The following is a 19,003-nucleotide window of genomic DNA, read 5'->3' as shown; positions in this document are numbered from 1 at the left end:
TGCAGGTAATTTTTTTTTTTCAATTTCGCGGTTTCCTGCCTTTTTCTTCCATCTAAAGAGGGCATGTCCACCGGCTGTTCCAGCAGCATCTACCCCTCCAGCTCCCACCAGGAAGACAAACCGAGGACAATCTTGAAATATAAAAATTTCCTCCTTGGGATTTGCTGCTGCTGCTGCCTCCACCGCCACTGCTGCTGCCGCGGTGCAGTGCCAAGACTCTCGGAATAAATAAAAGCGGGCTACTGTGTATCTCTAGCTACAGCCAGCTAATATCTATTATTAGTTGGTCATTTATTTCGAAGATCACAGATGAAGTGGGGACGCCTGTCTTCTTCATTTGGTCAGCGTGTGAAATAATAATACCCATAACAAAAAGGAGGGAGATGGGGGAGAGAAAAATCCTAACATGAATCAGAAGAAATAGTATCTAGCACACTCCCTCCCCCCAGATCAACCTCCCCCCTCCCTTTTCTTCCCCCCTCCCCTGATCCCGCTCTCTCCACACGCTTGCAGGCGCGGACACACACACAGAGACGCGCACACAGACACACACAGACGCGCACACACACACTGTAGTGTGAATTTTCGGAGGAGGAGGAGGTGGTGGTGGCTTTTGGAAGAGGAGGAAGAGGTGGTGTCGGGGAGGGGGGATCTCTTTCCCCGTTTGGAGATGATTGTGCTATTCCTCTTTGCCTTGCTCTGGATGGTGGAGGGGGCCCTTTGCCAACTCCATTACACGGTGCAGGAAGAGCAGGAGCATGGCACGTTCGTGGGGAATATCGCCGAGGACCTGGGCTTGGACATTACAAAACTTTCGGCTCGGCGCTTCCAGACGGCGCCCAACTCCCGCAGCCCTTACCTGGAGCTCAACCTGGAAACCGGGGTGCTCTACGTGAACGAGAAGATCGACCGGGAGCAGATCTGTAAGCAGAGCCCCTCCTGCCTGCTGCACCTGGAGGTCTTCCTGGAGAACCCCCTCGAGCTGTTCCGGGTGGAGATCGAGGTGCTGGACATCAACGACAACCCGCCCTCCTTCCCGGAGCCCGACCTCACCGTGGAGATCTCGGAGAGCGCCACACCGGGCACCCGCTTCCCGCTGGAGAGCGCCTTCGACCCCGACGTGGGCACCAACTCCCTGCGCACCTACGAGATCACTCCCAACAGCTACTTCTCCCTCGACGTGCAGACGCAAGGGGACGGCAACCGCTTCGCCGAGCTGGTGCTGGACCAGCCGCTGGACCGGGAGCAGCAGGCGGTGCACCGCTACGTGCTGACGGCGGTGGACGGCGGGCAGCCCCAGCAGCGCACCGGCACCGCCCTGCTCACCGTCAGGGTGCTGGACTCCAACGACAACGTCCCCGCCTTCGAGCAGCCCGTCTACACTGTGTCGCTGCCGGAGAACTCCCCGCCGGGCACCCTGGTGCTGCAACTCAACGCCACGGACCCCGACGAGGGCCAGAACGGCGAAGTCATCTACTCCTTCAGCAGCCACATCTCGGCCCGCGCCCGGGAGCTCTTCGGCATCGCGCCGCGCACCGGGCGGCTGGAGGTGAGCGGTGAGCTGGACTACGAGGAGAGCAGCGTGTACCAGGTGTACGTGCAAGCCAAGGACCTGGGGCCCAACGCCGTTCCGGCCCACTGCAAGGTGCTGGTGCGGGTGCTGGACGCCAACGATAACGCGCCCGAGATCAGCTTCTCCACCGTCAAGGAGGCGGTGAGCGAGGCGGCGGCGCCGGGCACCGTGGTGGCCCTTTTCAGCGTCTCGGACCGCGACTCGGAGGAGAACGGGCAGGTGCAGTGCGAGCTGCTGCAGGGCGATGCGCCCTTCCGCCTCAAGAGCTCCTTCAAGAACTACTACACCATCGTCACCGAGGGGCCGCTGGACCGCGAGCAGCCGGGCGGCGACGCCTACACCCTCACGGTGGTGGCCCGGGACCGCGGCGAGCCGCCGCTCAGCACCAGCAAGTCCATCCAGGTGCGGGTGAGCGACGTGAACGACAACGCGCCGCGCTTCAGCCAGCCCGTGTACCAGGTGTACGTGAGCGAGAACAACGTGCCCGGTGCCTACATCTACGCCGTCAGCGCCACCGACCGCGACCAGGGCGCCAACGCCAGGCTCGCCTACTCCATCCTGGAGAGCCAGATCCAGGGCATGTCCGTCTTCACCTACGTCTCCATCAACTCCGAGAACGGCTTCCTCTACGCCCTCCGCTCCTTCGACTACGAGCAGCTCAAGGAGTTCAGCTTCCAAGTGGAGGCCCGGGACGCCGGCGAGGAGCCGCAGCCGCTGGCCGGCAACGCCACCGTCCACATCATCGTGGTGGACCAGAACGACAACGCCCCCGCCATCGTCAGCCCCCTGCCCGGCCGCAATGGCACCCCGGCGCGGGAGGCGCTGCCCCGCGGCGCCGAGCCGGGATACCTGGTGAGCCGAGTGGCGGCGGTGGACGCGGACGACGGGGAGAACGCCCGCCTCACCTACAGCATCGCGCGGGGCAACGAGGCCGGGCTGTTCCGCATGGACTGGCGCTCCGGGGAGCTGCGGACGGCCCGCAGGGTTCCGGCCAAGCGCGACCCGCAGCGCCCCTACGAGCTGGTCATCGAGGTGCGCGACCACGGGCAGCCGCCGCTCTCCTCCACCGCCGCCGTCCAGATCGTGCTGGTGGACGGGGCGGGCGAGCGGCCCGGCGGCGGCGGCCCGGGCGCGGGGACGGGCGCGGGGGGCGGTGGCGGCGGCGGCTCTGGAGAGCATCGCCCCAGCCGCTCCGGGGGGGATACCTCGCTTGACCTCACCCTTATCCTCATCATCGCCCTGGGCTCCGTCTCCTTTATCTTCCTGCTGGCCATGATCGTCCTGGCCGTGCGCTGCCAGAAGGAGAAGAAGCTCAATATCTACACTTGCCTGGCCAGCGACTGCTGCTTGGGCTGCTGCTGCTGCTGCCCTTGCTGCAGCCGGCAGGCACGGGCCCGCAAGAAGAAGCTCAGCAAGTCGGACATCATGCTGGTTCAGAGCTCCAACGTGCCCAGTAACCCAGCGCAGGTGCCGGTGGAGGAGTCGGGCAGCTTCGGCTCCCACCACCACAACCAGAACTACTGCTACCAGGTCTGCCTCACCCCTGAGTCCGCCAAGACCGACTTGATGTTCCTCAAGCCCTGCAGCCCCTCTCGCAGCACCGACGCCGAGCACAACCCCTGCGGGGCCATCGTCACAGGCTACGCCGACCAGCAGCCCGACATCATCTCCAACGGCAGCATCCTGTCTAGCGAGGTAAGGACGGCACCCCCCGCCAGCCCACACACCTCCCGCCTCCCGCTAGGCTTCATCCTCTAGCCATCTCCAGACGTCCTTCCCCAAGCCCCGGGCCGCTTTCCTGAAGCCCCCGCTCCTCCTCCCCTGGCGGGAAAGACGTTTTGCATTCCCCATCCTTTTCCTTTCCGCTTTAATCCATCCGTCTGTCTTCACTCCCCTCTTTGCCCTCTCCTATTCGGGAGGGTTTAGCCCTTCGGTCTCAGAGGGGAGTGCGTGGTAGACCCCCCCCCCGCCCCGCCGGCTCCCTCCCACCTTGGCTCAGCAGTTGTTGCAGCCAAGCGTGTCCCCCCTGCTGCCTTCCCCCCCGGCCCGCCCCCATCCCGCTGCCTCTGAAGGAATCTGGCCCCGGCCGGGGCGCGGAGATCCCCCTGAGCCAGCGCTAGCTGCGAGCAGATCGCCTGTGGGTTGAGGGGGGTGGGGATTACGGCTCTTCGCAGAGTCTCTGCAGCTGACAGGACTGGAGTGAGGTGAGGTGTAATCACAGCATGTTCTGAAGAAACGCGTTAAACCCATGTCTTTTTTCCTTCCTGAAATCTTCGCATGTGCAAGTAAGGCTTTGGGGGAAACCCCCTCTGGGACTGTGACAATCTCTACAGTTAACAGGAGCTTTAATTAATTTGTGAATTAGGGTTTATTAACTGACTTTTCTTTACTCTATCTACACAGCTCTTTATGACAACAAAGCTGAACTTGCAAAGGAAAGCAGCAAGAGTTTCAATAAAATTATATGCTGAGACCTAATGTCCCTTCCTGTCAAACACGTTGCTTATATTGTGTTACCTGGTGTGTAGAGAATTTCTATCAAAGTATATATTCCCCCATGTTACTCTCCCATAAATCATTTTCTACTGGGTTAGCTTATACTTTTTCTCAGTACCTCTCTGCTTATGCACTAGTAAAAACATTACATTCTCTCTTAACTGAAACTTGAATGCTGTCCAGTCTGGAAAAGATGGTTTGAATGTATGTTCTAAAGAGTTATGTTTTGCAGTAAAATTTCTAATATTGGATTGTAAGATTGACCTTGCCTAGAAATGTCCATAAAATCCTGTCTTTTGCTGTCTTTTTAATGACTTGAGGGTATCTCAATGCATTTTTTTCCTTAGGGTACAATAACAGTACCATCTCTCCCTATTTTTATACACTGAAATTAAAAACAGGCTGAGAACTAGATTACAATAAGTTTTTTTTCTCAAAGTAGTTATGTTAATTTTTTGTGGGAGTCCTTGTGATGCTCAACAGTGTACACTGTGAGAAAACGTCAGAATGTCATCCCAAAAAACCCCAGAAAAATCCCTCATGCCTTCCCATCTGTATGACTAAGAGCTGGGTTTTTTCCCCTTGCATCCTAGAAACAGATTGTGTAGGCCTACTTGCAGCTAAGCATAACCATTTATAGTGAATATGCTGAGCAACTCCCTTGGTTGGTTACAGAACTATCAAGAGTTAAAAATCTTTCCCAATGTTTTCTTTTTTCCTAGACGAAACATCAGCGTGCTGAGCTCAGTTATCTAGTTGACAGACCCCGACGAGTAAACAGGTAGGAGCTCCTTAGCCTTGGTTTCCTCACACATGCTTTAGCAAGTCTGAATGGGGTGCAGAAATGTGTTTACTGCAGATGTAAAAGAGTAGTAAAGCAGTGGGAAGTCCAATGTCTGTAGACGTATTAAATAAGACACAGTTGGCTAAATGAGTTTGAATTACAGCTTTTCTGAACTGGATTCAAAACCGACTGAAAAGAGAACAAAATCTCAGTTTGTATTAGTCTAAAACGTGCTTCAAATACTCATGAACATGCTTCTGTAGGGTCTTCCAGAAGATATTGTCTCGCTGAGTTAAAATTCAGCTATCCAGCTTAAGTAAATGCTACCAAATTACTTACACCGACTACATGAAACCCAAGTGCAGTAATAAGTCTTGCTGTCTCGTCCAACCAGACTCCTAAGATCTGAAAATTCCTGGTTTGGTTTATGGTGGGCAGAGCACCTCTGCAGAAGCCATGCAGCAGGCAGGGTGGGGGGATGCAGCACCGTGTTTGGCCATGTGATGGCGGAAGAATGTTTTATGAGTTCCTCTTTTATGTTTATTCTAATGTAAAGATGTTTCTGTGTCTAGTTCTGCATTCCAGGAAGCAGACATAGTAAGCTCTAAGGACAGTGGTCATGGAGACAGTGAGCAAGGAGACAGTGATCATGATGCCACTAATCGAGGTCAATCCTCTGGTAAGTCTGATAAGAGAATGGAAATAGTAGATCTTTAAGTAGAGAGACTAGAAGGAACAGTTACTTATAGGAATATAATACCAGAGAGACATAAATAAGGTGAGCATATTGTGTGGGAGGCTGGGTTTAAGTCAACTTGCTGCTGCAGTTACCTGGACAAGGAGGCAGTTTTGGACCTCTTTTGTTCACGGGGCAGAGTTTATTCTATTCATTTGATTGTAGGGGAGGGTTGGTATGTTATACTGCATCATTTGCTGTAGCAAAACTTCCTGCACATTAAAACACAGTTGTTGGTACATTTCATAGTACATTTTTTTTGATGGTAGATTTGCAGAATTTCAAAGCATTAAGCAATTTTGTTTAGTAGGCACTTCAGCTGGCATGGCAGTGGGAAGTGAAGGGGGAGTTCCCAAGGGAAAGAAAGAACCCAGTGATTGAATGACAGCCAGACAGTGAGGTTTTTTTGCTGGGGATCAGCGGAGACACATTGGGTGCTCTGAATATGTAATACCTTAGCATTTTTGGAGGATTGTTTTTTAATTCAAATTGAGGCACCATATAGTGCAAGTGATCTCCATGTTAATAAGGTTAAGGTATTACTAAATACATTTCTTCCCTCCTGACAGGAAAGAAAGGCTTTAAAAGACTTATGATGTGAATCATCTAGAAAATATATACGTTGCAGTGTTATTCCCATGTGCAGGGCTTGCTGTCTTTGCTCTCATACTGTCAGTTTGCTTCTGAAAGGAACATTTGTTCAGAGCCTGTGCATTAGAATTCACACTCACCCTCACACTGCATTTTAGCCACAAATACTGTGCTTTCTTCCCTACCACAACCTCCACAGGTCTGGTACATCTTAGTTCAATACAGTGATTTCTTTCCCCTTGTCTCCTCTGTGCTCTGTCATGTATAAGGATTTGCTGCAAATGTGTCATACAAAATACTGCTAGTTGTCTTTTTTTTGTTTTTCCTGACCCCCCCCATCTTACAAGATACCAGGGCAGGGGACCCAGTATTGTCACAGCAGTGCTGCCTCACCGGGCTCTGTTAACATCCCCTGTTTCCTTGCTGCTGTAGTCACTGTGCCCTTAACGATGGGAAACCCAGGCACCAGGGGAAGAGGAGGCTGCCACAGGGCCCCTTTCTATTGCTGCAAGTCATTAATATGCAGACCTAATGAGACTTGAGAAGAGCCAAGAGTCTCCGGAGCTCCCTGCTTCTTGCAGGGCTTCATGCTAAGTGAACAGAGTGTCTATTTTATGTCTGGGAACCTGACAACAAACCAGGTCTTGCCAGAAGTTTACATCTGAACACAGAGCCTCTTTCATTTTTGGCCTATATATGGCGTATGATTTATTGTTGTTTTAAAAAGCCATGTATTTAGCCTCCCCCCACTCTTTCTTTTGCACTGTTTCTGATGCAGCAATCAGTGCTATCGAGTTATAAAAAGCTCCCTCTCCTCCTGCCCTCCCTGCATTCCTGTTTTTTTTTCTCTTTTACGCATTTTACTGCAGCAGTCATCTCCATGAACATTTCAATCAGCTTAGTCCCTCAACATAATGAACCATAATAACCAAACAGGAGAGAGAAGAATAAACATCTGCGGAAGGGGCTGGATTTGACTGATGGTGGGAATATAATCATAGAGTTGCACATCAACTGAAAGCTATTTTCTTTTAGATGCATTCAGTGCTGTTATTGTTGTGCTTCTGGTCTTTATTCTTTCTCTCCATTTTAAAAGTAGTCTATCTCAGAGATGAACACTTGTCAAACTTGGCATTGGTCCTTAGCAGGGTAAATTCTTCTTCATTTCTATTTTATCAAATAGGGGAAAAATCTATTCTATACTTTTAAATAATGTTAAATAATTTAAGAATCCGATGTGATTTATGAACTTCTGTGTCTCCAATGGCAATGACAAGGGAAATAACGAAAGCTGCAGATTAGGTTTGGTCTACTCACAATCAACAGTTTGAACTGAAACCTCAGAATACACAGAACTTCCAATTTCGTATGTTGGTGCTGTGATTTGAGAATAATTTGCATGCACCATTTTTTTAATGCTACTTCCAAATAAATATTTGAATATAAATCTCTTTAGAAACTGCTTTAATCTTCTACATACATATTTTTTACTTCTCCTGTAAGTTTTGGGCTGATTTGTGCTGTCTTCATGCAAAGAATGCGCCCCTTGACCTCAGAGATGACAATATTTTGATATAAAAAGTTTACTCTTGCTATTAGCTTTTGGTAATGAACTTTATGGGGAAAAAAAGGGCATAAATCTTGTGTGACCTTAAATGGTAGAGGAAATACCAGAGCAAATGCCTTCTCAGTTTTTCGTTTGTTCTGATGCTCTGTAATCAATTCTGTCTAAATTACTGAAGGAAAACACACTGATTGAAAACATAGCAGGAGTTTGGGCTGTTTTTTTCCAAGATATTACCAGATATTGTGCAGCATTATATTTATTGTCAAAAACATCTAAAAATATTTAGTACGCAATTCACATTGCGTGCTAAATATAAATTCATATCCTACAAGTTTCAGTCAACAGCACATTCTGCTGGGAAAACATCTTTTTACGGTTCTGTACATGACTTCTATCAGCCATGAACAGTCCTGTGGCACAAAAGTAGCTATTCTGCAGTTGTCCATTGCTGTCCGAACTGGCTGTCAAAAGTTGTGGTCAGTTATTAATTGGGAAGGAAAACATGCAGGATGAAAACCTATCACCCTGTCATAGCTTTATCTTGCACAATTATGTAGTGAAAATTATGAACTAAGCTGTTCTACGTATCATAAAATATTTTATTGTATTTTGAAATAAGATTCTAGTTCACCTTTTCACAAAATATGTTTTCTTAATACTGATTTAATCATGTGTTTAAGCATGCTGGAAAGTATGAAAGGGATTCATATTGTTCTCATTAAAGTATTCCATGAATACCTCATAATTATCTTCTTACCTACCTTAACATTGTCAAAGTACTAAAGTACTGCCATCTGCTTTTGGCAGGCAATGGCAAGTAGTGGGAGGCTCAAGAGCCTAATTTTTGTGGATTGAGTAGTTATATCAAAGACTGGGATAAGAATCTGAGCTTTTTGGAAAGTAACTTTCCAAAGGTGAAGAAGTGCAGGAAGTTTGTGGCAAACAAAGCGGGGGAGTGTCTCAAACTCCAAGTGCATGTTCTAATGATTTGTGCTCTTCTTTGAAAACTGCTGAGACAAAACCTGCTACTTGTTATAGAACAAACACAACTAACACAACACTACTACCTATTATTAACACACCGTATTTCAGCCGTGTTCTGTAGGAGTAATTTCTAAGCATGAGGTTAGTTTATTTCCCATGGTTGATTGAATTCTTGGCCTCCCTCGTGAAATTGCCGGCTTGGGTGCCAATTAATACTCTGCATGTGTGTACGCTTAAATTGTATGATTAGACACCTGTCCTGCAAGATCTGGACTCATGCCATCATATTATTTCATATGGTTGCTCACTAGCTACTCAACTTTCTCAAGCAGAGCTCTTCGCAGTATTATGCTTTTTTTCACTGAATTGGCACAATGTCTCAGATGCACTTCAGGAAGGAATATCCAAGATGTGAAGCCAAGTAGATGTACTGAACATGTATGTACTATAAAATGCATCAGCTTTTTTTGATCATCTCCTCTGTGCAGTGCTGTACAGTTTGCATTGGTGACCAGCTGAGACCTAAAATCAGGAAGTTGGTAGGGATCTGATACAAAGGCACAAGGTGAAACATTGCCTCACACCTTTTCAGTACAGATTAGGTAAATGCCAAGAGGGTTTGTATACATTATTGCAGAAGAGCTATGATATTTCAGGGTCTATAAAGAGAAGAATCTGAGAAGTGAGAGGAAGAACTTTCGTGATAAAGGCAAAGAGAAAACCAATATTCCTTCTAAGTCTATGCAGAGTGACAACTAAATCCTGTTTTGAAGATCATTTGGGCAAAGAGTCTATCTCGGATAAAGTGAAAGTGAACATGAAAATGGCTTAGAAAAGTGCTTTGACTCAAGCTGAGGGCTGTTTCTATTTCTTTTTTTTCTCTTCTTCCTTGGTCTGCATGCTTAATAATGTTCACATCTCAGTGGTCCAGATAGGGCTTTGAAGCTGAGATTTGGAAGAGCTGAATATTGAAGATATTTGAGTCTTTATTCATGTTCTCATGCAGATTAAGTCAGTTTTATTCAAAGCAGTGCACCAATTATTTAGTAAGAAGGACTGATAATAACTGTTTCATGAAGTCCAGTTCTTCAGTAGATAAAGTCTTCCTCTAAGGAGGTTAATATCATTATCCGTATTTACCAACACAAAACATGAATCATAGGGAAATGAGTAACTGTCTCAGTGATAATCTAACCAGTTGTCCTGGTAATGGAGCTCTGAAAAGGAGGCCTGGTTCCCTGCATCACACCTATCTTGCATATAACTAGCACAGAAGAAATGGGAAATGCTATTTAATTCCAAGTAAAAGGCAAAGTTCTGAAAAAATTACACACGTTGGGGAAAAAAAATCCCTTTCAATAATGGTATTGCAAAAATACTTTGTTAACATTCAGTTTGTATTTTTCTGTTTTATTACATCATTTACTCAGTAATACATAAGAACATGTTCACTTGTTGCTCTAAAGGCTTGGTGTATGGTTCTTCTCCTTTAATTAAACTAAGAAGGAAACATTATTTATAATTGTGTTTAGGCCTAATTTTTGCTTTGACCGAAATGGTCTTTCAAACCATTTAAAACTCATGCACATAGAAATTTTGATTTTCTCCTTTTGAGATATGAAAAGGAAGCAATTTGGGAATTTGCTTCCACAATGTGGTGCTACCAAGTGTGTGATTCAAAGCACCTGAGTTCAGGTAATTCAGATGCAGACATCAAACAATACATAACTCCTTCCCTAGTTTTTGGCAGCTTTTGAGTGAGGGCCGTGGGTTTGTTTTACTTCAGAATCTGCAAAGTTAAGGTTGTGTGAAAGCTCATATTGGCCATTGGCCCATGTGGTAATAAGACTTGAACAAATAGGAATGAACTAGTGTCCTTTGCCATCAGTTTCTATATGTAGGCTGTATTTGGAATAGTGCAATGCTTATCATTTTCAGAACTTCAGTGCTCCATTCTATCTGTTTGTATCCACAAAGGGCATTTGAAATTCATATTTCAGAGTCACCTTTAAAATCTCAGTTTATCTGCAAGGTCCAACTTAGGATCACTGAGTGAAAAATTTTTCTTTATTGTGGATTTTCAATTATGATGAATAGTTTAGTTCAGAAGGATCACATATATTTAACTACCTTTATGAGGGAGTTGAGATGGAAGTGTTATACTGCTGAACATTTCTTTTTGTTATAAATCAAGAACATGATTCTTGGTGTATGAAGGAGTTCTGTGCTGAGTGTCTTGCTTCATTTACCATGATATGTCCTTCCTTCTTGGAAAATAGCAAACTGCCTTTACCTGCCCCCAGCCCTGTGTTAAATGTTTTTCAATTAGAACCAGAGAATTCTATACTATGACCCACAGGAAAAGGGTAGAGGAGGAATAGGCAGCATTCATACCACAGGCAGTGTAAATAGACATGGGTGCCCAGGGATTTTGAAACTAGGCTTCTAATTTGAATTTCTTTTCTGTCAAAATACTAAACCCAAGGGCTTGGTTCTCTACCCGTTCAACTAAACTCTTAGGGAATGTTGTGACTGATTGAAACTGGAGCAATTCCTAACCCTTACCTCTCTGTACATTTTGTTCCCATCCTAAACAAGCATTTACATTCTACCTGTGTGTTCCAGGAGTGTATATTAAAATTCAGATGTATATGATCTTTTTTTCTTTTTACAAGTTCTCATCTTCAAGGGGGAAAAAGTTTGCTGTACAGGCTTACATTTTATATCTCCTACATTCATTACTTTGTTTATTTAAAATCCTGATTTATGGTGGCTATAACATCTCTTTTGTAATAAGCTGTTATATAATACTGTTCAGTACACTGCAATAGACAAGCAGTATTCAAAAGGGAACAAAAAAAATAATATTTGGGTAGAGACATTTTGCAGTATAGCAGTTGATGTGAGAAGAAAATAGTAAAATGGAGGGTAATTTTCCAGGGGAAATAAAGATCCATGAAGGGAAGAAAAGAGTCTATATTTGAATATATATATTTAAAACAATATTATTGTAATCTCTCCCTCCCCATTGAATAAAGTATATAATTTAATATTTATCCTTAAGTTTTTCTTTCTCCTGCTGTCTTTCAGAAAAGGTTGAATGAATATGGTCACTGATACACTGTTAGCAAAATGTAACTATAATCATTTCCTATTAAATGTAGGGCTATTTGTTGTTTACATGTAACTTTGCTAGGAAGTCTGTAAATTGAAATAACCGTTTTGTGTTTATTGTCCCTTAAATCTTTGGAATGGCAAAAAGTTAGATTCATAAAATGTGTCTTTTCTTGCATAAGAAATATTTTTCTTCAGACATTTCAATATATAAGATACACACACACGGTTTTATAGGCATTGTTAGATACTAATTTCTTTCTGGGAAGCTGCATCTAAATATTTCTTTTCAGTCTTTGATAGCTAATACCACTACAGAATTTATATTTAGACTATTTTTCTCCTCGCCTGATGATCTTCATCTGATTCCTTAATCATATCTGCAGTTCACATTTGCATTCTTCAACAGTTCACTGATCAGTAATTTGTTTTCAGACTTCTGCATGCCAATTATCAATGCAAGGTTCTAATCTAAACTGGACTTGGCATTGTATATTGCTTAATTTCAAATTAAAAAGTCATTATAAAATGAGATTAATCTGAGATAAAAACCTTTCTTTTCATTTCCTCATGTTTTTTTTTTTGTCTAAATGATTGCCTCTAGTACTCAAGCACTTGTTGGTTGCTCATAATGATTCTTCCTTGCTGAAGAGATTGTTTTTTGTAGTGTGAGGTATTACATAAATATTACTAATATAAGTCAAATTATAACTCAAAACAGTGGTAGAATTCTTAATACTAATCCTTACATTGGAGATCAAGCTAATCCAGTTCTTTACAATGTTGGCTGGTGAATGAACTACATTACATGAATCTTATTACAACTGTTCAAAGTTTTTTCCTATTTCTGTTACAGGTAGTGTCATTTTTTGTAATTCTAATGCAATGCTTGTAAATGCAATGTTTATAACAGATTTAGTTCAGTTTTGACATGCACCTAAGACAGTTCTCCTTATAAATACAAGAAAAGGATGTTTCTTTACTGTTCTGCTTTTCTGTAAGATGTTGAACATTGTGTTGATGTAACCCAAACAGCAACTAAGCACCCCAGAGCTTCTTGCTCAGTCCCCTCACCCCAGTGGGGTGGGAAGGAGAATCAGAAAAAAATAAACCTTGCAGGCTGAGATAAGAATAGCATAATAATTTAAATAAAGTGAATGTAATAATAACAGTAACAAAAAAGAGAGAGAAAGAGAGGAATGAAACGGAAGACAAAGAAGTGATGTGATGCACACTACAGTCACTCACCGCCCGCTGACCGATGCTCAGCCCTGAGCAGCGACCGGCGCCTCTCTGACAGCTCCCCAGTTTATGTACTGGGCATGATGCTCTGTGATGGAACAGCTCTTTGGCCAGCTTGGGGCAGTTGTCCTGGCATCCTCCCTCACAGCTTCCTGTGCCTTTCCTCACCGGCAGAGCATGGGCAATGTTGCTGCTGAGCAACAATTGAAACATCAATGTGTTATCAGCATTATTCTCATATTAAATCCAAAACACAACACTGCAACAACTACTGGGAAGAAAATGAACTCTATCCCAGACACAAGCAGGACAAAACAACTTGAGATTTATTTATTTTACTCTATGCCTATGATTTCATACACCAGTCCTCTCAAAACAAGTATAATCTAACAACTTAATAACTCTTAGCGAGGAATTGTTCCTTTGGAAGGCCAGTCTGAAAGGAGACAGCAGCAGCATAGCTTGTCATTTGAAATCTTAGTATCATTAAAGGATTTGTAAGCAAACGGTTCCATGTTGGCACAGACAAGTGTTTGTTTATAGAGGAGATGTACTAACAATCTTTTCTATAGTTTCCTCAGCCACCTCACATAGGACTGCAGATACCTTTGTACTGCTAATTGCAGTATTTTATTATAGGATCCCGTCCTATTTCTTGGATGACTTGGTGATAGTAAGGACTGCTGCAGTAGCAATGAAAACTATCTCTGAAAGAGTGCTGTAACAATTGATTAAAGAAGCTATGCTGATCACTTGAAAGCTGGATTCTTGCTTTGTAACATCTGGTTTTAATATCAGTGGGCTCTATCTGTATGCCAGTATAGAACAGATAGTTCCTTTATAGGACTCATTAATGGTTCATTTTCATAAATGAAATCTGAGATTCCTCAATCTGGACACTTAATTTCTTTGGTCAGAGATAGATTTGCAGAGATATTGTTAGAGAAACAATTCCTTCATGTTCTTAAACAAGTATTTTCAACTGGTGAACCACAGACATCCACCTACAAGCAGAATCGAACCTTATATGAATGGGTTCTAAACAGCGAGATCTGCAAGGGATTTTGTGAGATAGAACCACCAATGCTGTTCTTGTTGTGGTATTTCTTTGTGTGTGTGACATTCTGGCATTTAGTTACACTTGTTAAAGGATGCCTTTGACTTCTGAAGACCAGACAATCAGATTTTTTTGTAGTTGACGTTGAGGAGATGAAACTAGTGGATGAAGTTCTTACACCTTTTCCCTTTCCACTTCTCTTTCCTTGGCGTAATCTGTCAGCAGCTGTTTGTGATGCTGAAGCTTATATCTGTAGTTTCTTTTTCTTTCATGCTTGCAGGCATGGATCTCTTCTCCAATTGCACGGAGGAATGTAAAGCACTGGGCCACTCAGATCGGTGCTGGATGCCTTCCTTTGTCCCATCTGATGGACGCCAAGCTGCAGATTACCGCAGCAATCTGCACGTACCTGGCATGGACTCCGTTCCAGACACTGAAGTGTTTGAAACACCAGAAGCCCAGCCGGGGGCAGAAAGGTCCTTCTCCACCTTTGGCAAAGAGAAGGCCCTTCACAACAGTCTGGAGAGGAAGGAGTTGGATGGACTACTGTCTAATACACGAGCGCCTTACAAACCACCATATTTGAGTAAGTACCGTTCAAAAAGCTGTATGAAAGTGTTCCCTTTGCGGGAATAAAGACTAGCTCTTTCTGCTATTCATGGTAGGAATAATACAGGCACAATTTTAGGAGCAACGGGGAAAAATGGCTTCTCTTGGGTTCAGGCACCACTGAAGAAGGCATTGTTCAATGCCTTTTTAAAAAAGATAAAACCTTGATTGTTTTTAGTATGACACGACTTTCAACAGCAAAAGTATGAGCTGATATTAGTAGGGGAGTTGCTCAATTTTGTTTTCTAATGCTGGATTATTTTCAAAGTTTTCTTGGATACATGGTTTAAAAATTGGCATTGCCAGGCTAACGTTTTCATAAGACTAGAATTAAATTGAGATAACTTTCCTGGGAGTGTTTTATACAATTGAGGAGTATCTGGTGAATAAACAGTACGTGTATTATTTTGAAGTAGCTATTTACATAGTTTAAGGGCTTAGAAAGAAGAAGATAAAAACTTTTGCCCTAAGTCTGATCATCTTTGTGCCTACATAGTATTGACTCTTGTCAGTGCTCCTCTGTGCCTTCTGTCTCCTTCCAAAATCTTGCCTCTTTCTTTAGTCGCCTTTCAACTATGGTTAGGTGATATGAAAGAGTGTGATAGATCTCAAAAAGACCTTCATAATTCCTTTTGGAGTCTGAGCCAGTTGTAGAGCCCTTGAGTAACACTTTGATCTAATATGTCTTTTCATTCTGTTTAGCTGCCTTCTCTATTTTATTAGAGACCGTAATCTCCTTTACTTCAAGAGTTTATGATGTTTATCTCATCCAAATAAGCCAAAGACATTAACATTGCATTACCAACCCTTTTTAAAGCAACAAAGGTCTTCTAGGACAGCAGATTTGGAATAAAAAAAAGAATCTCTCTGAATGCTAATAATTTATTTATTTTTGTAAAGCATTCAGCTGTTCAGAGAGGTGCTGTGCTGGCAGTCCTGACGTGTGAAGATCTTTGCTACAGATCATTCTCAGCATAGACAGCTCAGTTCTCCCTTCTTAATTAGCTGTCCTGGTATTTCAGTTCTTCAGGAGAGGTCTTTTTACGTCTTCAGTCTTTAGATTTGCTTTACTGAAAACTTCTAAATTCAACTACCAGTTCTGATATGTGAAAGCCGTTCCTGCAAAACCTGTCCTGAGATGATCAGCTTATTTTGTGTAGGTAAAATATCAGGTGTCAGTCATCTGGTCATATTCTAAAGTCCAATGTGAGATTTCGGTATGACCTAACAACTCATGAGTCTGGCTTTCTCAAACGGGTCTTCCATCATTTACTTCTACAAAACATTCTTTGGCACTAAGCCGTAATTTAGCAGTACTGATTCCATCACTGTTACCTCAGGTAAAAGTTTAACTTTAATTTAACAAGTTGGTACATCCTTAAATGGTCCTATAACAACCAAGTTCTAGTGCAGTATGGACATTGACATGATTATTGTTATCTGATGATGCCACAATAGTAGTTCTGTTCTGGTTTGTTGTAGGCTTTGGAGTTTTATTTCAAATAACAATGACATATTTCTTTTGTTGATAGTTTGGGGATTTTAAATTTTGTTACACTAACATGAGTAGTTTTGTTGAACAATGTCTTTACATATAGACATCAGTTTACATTTTACACTTTTCTGGTACAAGGGCATAAAAAAATGGAAGTAAAATGTCAGGAGTAACCATATATAAACAACTGTTATTACATAATCCACACTTGAGAATCCAGATTTAGTTTTACTTTTTTCCACCGATCCTCAAAGTTGAAACTTTTACAAAACAAGAGTAATGCTTCTCTGGGTTATTTTCCCTTATTTAGTATTTTCTTTAATTTAGATTATATTTGTATAGCAAAGAACAGGAGCAACAAAAAGTGACTGCAGTACTTGTAGCAATGAGTAAATAATTTATAATTAATAATTTATTCAATGAATAAAGCAAGAGAAATGCATAAGAGGAAGTTGATCCAGGAAGGAACTTTAGTTGAGCCACTGGGTAATTGCAATTAAAAATTGCAATTAAAAATAAAAGTAATTTCAGCTTCTTAACACAGAAGACCGTATCAAAGTCATTCTGTCAGTAGAATGATTTTTTAAAAGATATGATTAAAATGTATGAAACAGAACCCTCATATTCAGCAAAAATACTGTATAAAAAGTTATAACAGGTATGAAAACGGCCACATGAAAAATGAGTAGCAAAGAAGAAAAATATATTGCAGAATGCAAAAAACCTATTTGAACTAAAAAGGTCTCAAAAAAGAAAGATTCTAAAACAAAATCATCAGAGAAAGACAGACAGGTGTATTTAGGAAGGCACCCATCCCAGGTAACCGTTTCAAATAAATGTGCCAGACTGAGTCATGAAGAGGATGTTGTTGAAAAATTGGCTAAAACAAATAGGAAGAAGTCAGTGGATTATGTGTTTCTTTAATTTTGAGTTTCTAACAAAAGCTAGTAACCGAAGAATGTCAGAAGTTGTGTTTATCTTGTAAATTAGAGACCAGTGAGAAGCCTCAGCATAGTACATAAATTTGTAACTTAGGGGTTTTAGGAACAAAGTAGCTGGCATCTGTCCAGGAAAGTCATACAAGAAAGATTCTCAATCTATTAGAATTTTGATAAGAGTGAGAATTAATCAAAAAAGTGTATTTGAACTGTCAAAAAAAAAGCCTTTGCACAGCTTCTGTGTAGTAGAAGCTCCTAAAGTAATCATGTTGTCACAGGGCAAAGCATTACCAGACTCTCTGTGCCTAAGAGGAAAAAATCATAAGGATAAATGGAACATTTCAGCAGAAGCCGAGTTCCCCAAGTGTTTATGCAGAGATCTATGGAGTTTAAAAAAATTAATTATCTAGAAAGAGCAATGAGAAAAAGGGGGTGGTGTTTCCAGATGACATGAAGTGGTTTAGGTCCATTGAGTCTCTAATATACCCATGTTGTGCAGTGAGGTGTGGTCCAGAAAACCCCGTCTGCTTCCAAGCTAGCTTGCTGTGGAATGGGAAGCTGCAGAGCCATATCAGCACAGTGAAATAGCTGAGCCAACTCACTCACTGGAGCTGTGCTGTTAGTGAATAGCTGCAAATATTAACTGGTAGATCTACGTGGAGCTTTCATGGTGCCATAGCAGTGTGTCTGCTTGGTGATTCCTGCGCTGTGTTCAAATGAGTATATTCAATACAGAAACTTAGATAAATAAATGTGATTTATATAATCATGAGAAATTTGAACTCATCTTAAGGAAAAAGACCATAGAATAATTCCCTGAGAAGTGTCCCCCAATGTACAAAACCAGCAGGAAGGAAATAAGATGCCAGGTTGTAAAAAGGAGTTGAATTGAAAATACACTAAAAAAAGTATTACAAAACCCTTACACAGAACATGTCACTATGTTACTCTAGACAGTCTGTTCATTCCATAGAAACACATGGTATAACGGCAACAATACTGAAGATATTTTGTGCAAAGTCATGTTAAAAGCTTAGTACTAACAGATTTAGACAAGCTGTGATAGGGACATGAGGTAAAGGAAGCTGCATGAAAACAGAGAAGGTGAGCTGGGCGCTTTCGTGTGCTGTTCTCAATAACGAGAGAGCAACAAGGCAGCAAAACAGCTGAAGGACAACTAGGTCGTGATCTGATCAGATCATACACATTTGATACAGTGATACCCTTTTGACACAAATAATACAGCAACCTGTCAAACTTCGTGGCATGATTGAAACTAAAGGCTTAATGGTGAGCATTTGGGTATTTGGTTCTTTGTTGCCGGAGGTTTTGGTCATTGCTTGGTTAAGTGAAAACAGCAGCAGCTATATTAGAAATTATAATGTAGAAAAATATATAAACCCTCATACCTGAAAGGGTTTCTTTGTGTTCCATTATCAAAGTTTCACCAGGCTGGTCTAAGCCATTGGATTCACTCATGAATATACAAATTCTGCATATTATACTGAGCAGAGTACACTGAAAGTAGATCTCCTTGTACTCAAATAGTATATTTTAAAGAATATATATTTTTATATATGTTTAATTATAATGAGCACAAGTTATAAAATTGTGATGGGATCAGTAAACTTTAGGGTTTTTGAAAACAGTTTTCTCATAGAGTGACTCCAGGATTCTTCTAACTTGCATATTCTTCTTACTGTGTAACTAACACTTACTACTTCTTATTCATCCACGTGAATGCAGACAGTTAAGAAATTTTCATAATGACTTGAATGTTCATAAAACATGAAAGGGATTCGGAATTTGATTGGAGA

At 42.6% G+C, this 19,003-nt stretch overlaps 1 protein-coding gene across 4 annotated transcripts in view; it reads left to right on the top strand.

Moving 5' to 3' along the window:
* The first annotated feature begins 309 nt into the window (after window positions 1-309).
* Window positions 310-19,003, top strand: part of PCDH10 (protocadherin 10) — a 36,436-nt gene continuing 17,742 nt past the window's right edge. For all 4 annotated transcript variants that reach the window (XM_051769450.1, XM_051769449.1, XM_051769448.1 and 1 more), the window contains exons 1-4: window positions 310-3,268; window positions 4,792-4,850; window positions 5,426-5,532; window positions 14,425-14,730. In XM_051769450.1, the coding sequence (XP_051625410.1) occupies window positions 671-3,268; window positions 4,792-4,850; window positions 5,426-5,532; window positions 14,425-14,730 (3,070 nt within the window). In that variant the 5' untranslated portion in view covers window positions 310-670. The remainder of the gene's footprint in view (window positions 3,269-4,791; window positions 4,851-5,425; window positions 5,533-14,424; window positions 14,731-19,003) is intronic.

The sequence above is a fragment of the Manacus candei genome, unplaced genomic scaffold (genome assembly GCF_025592945.1).
Source record: "Manacus candei isolate 608988 ecotype Guabito, Panama unplaced genomic scaffold, ASM2559294v1 h1tg000108l, whole genome shotgun sequence".
Classification (NCBI taxonomy): domain Eukaryota; kingdom Metazoa; phylum Chordata; class Aves; order Passeriformes; family Pipridae; genus Manacus; species Manacus candei.
This window is presented reverse-complemented; position numbering and strand designations above follow the sequence as displayed.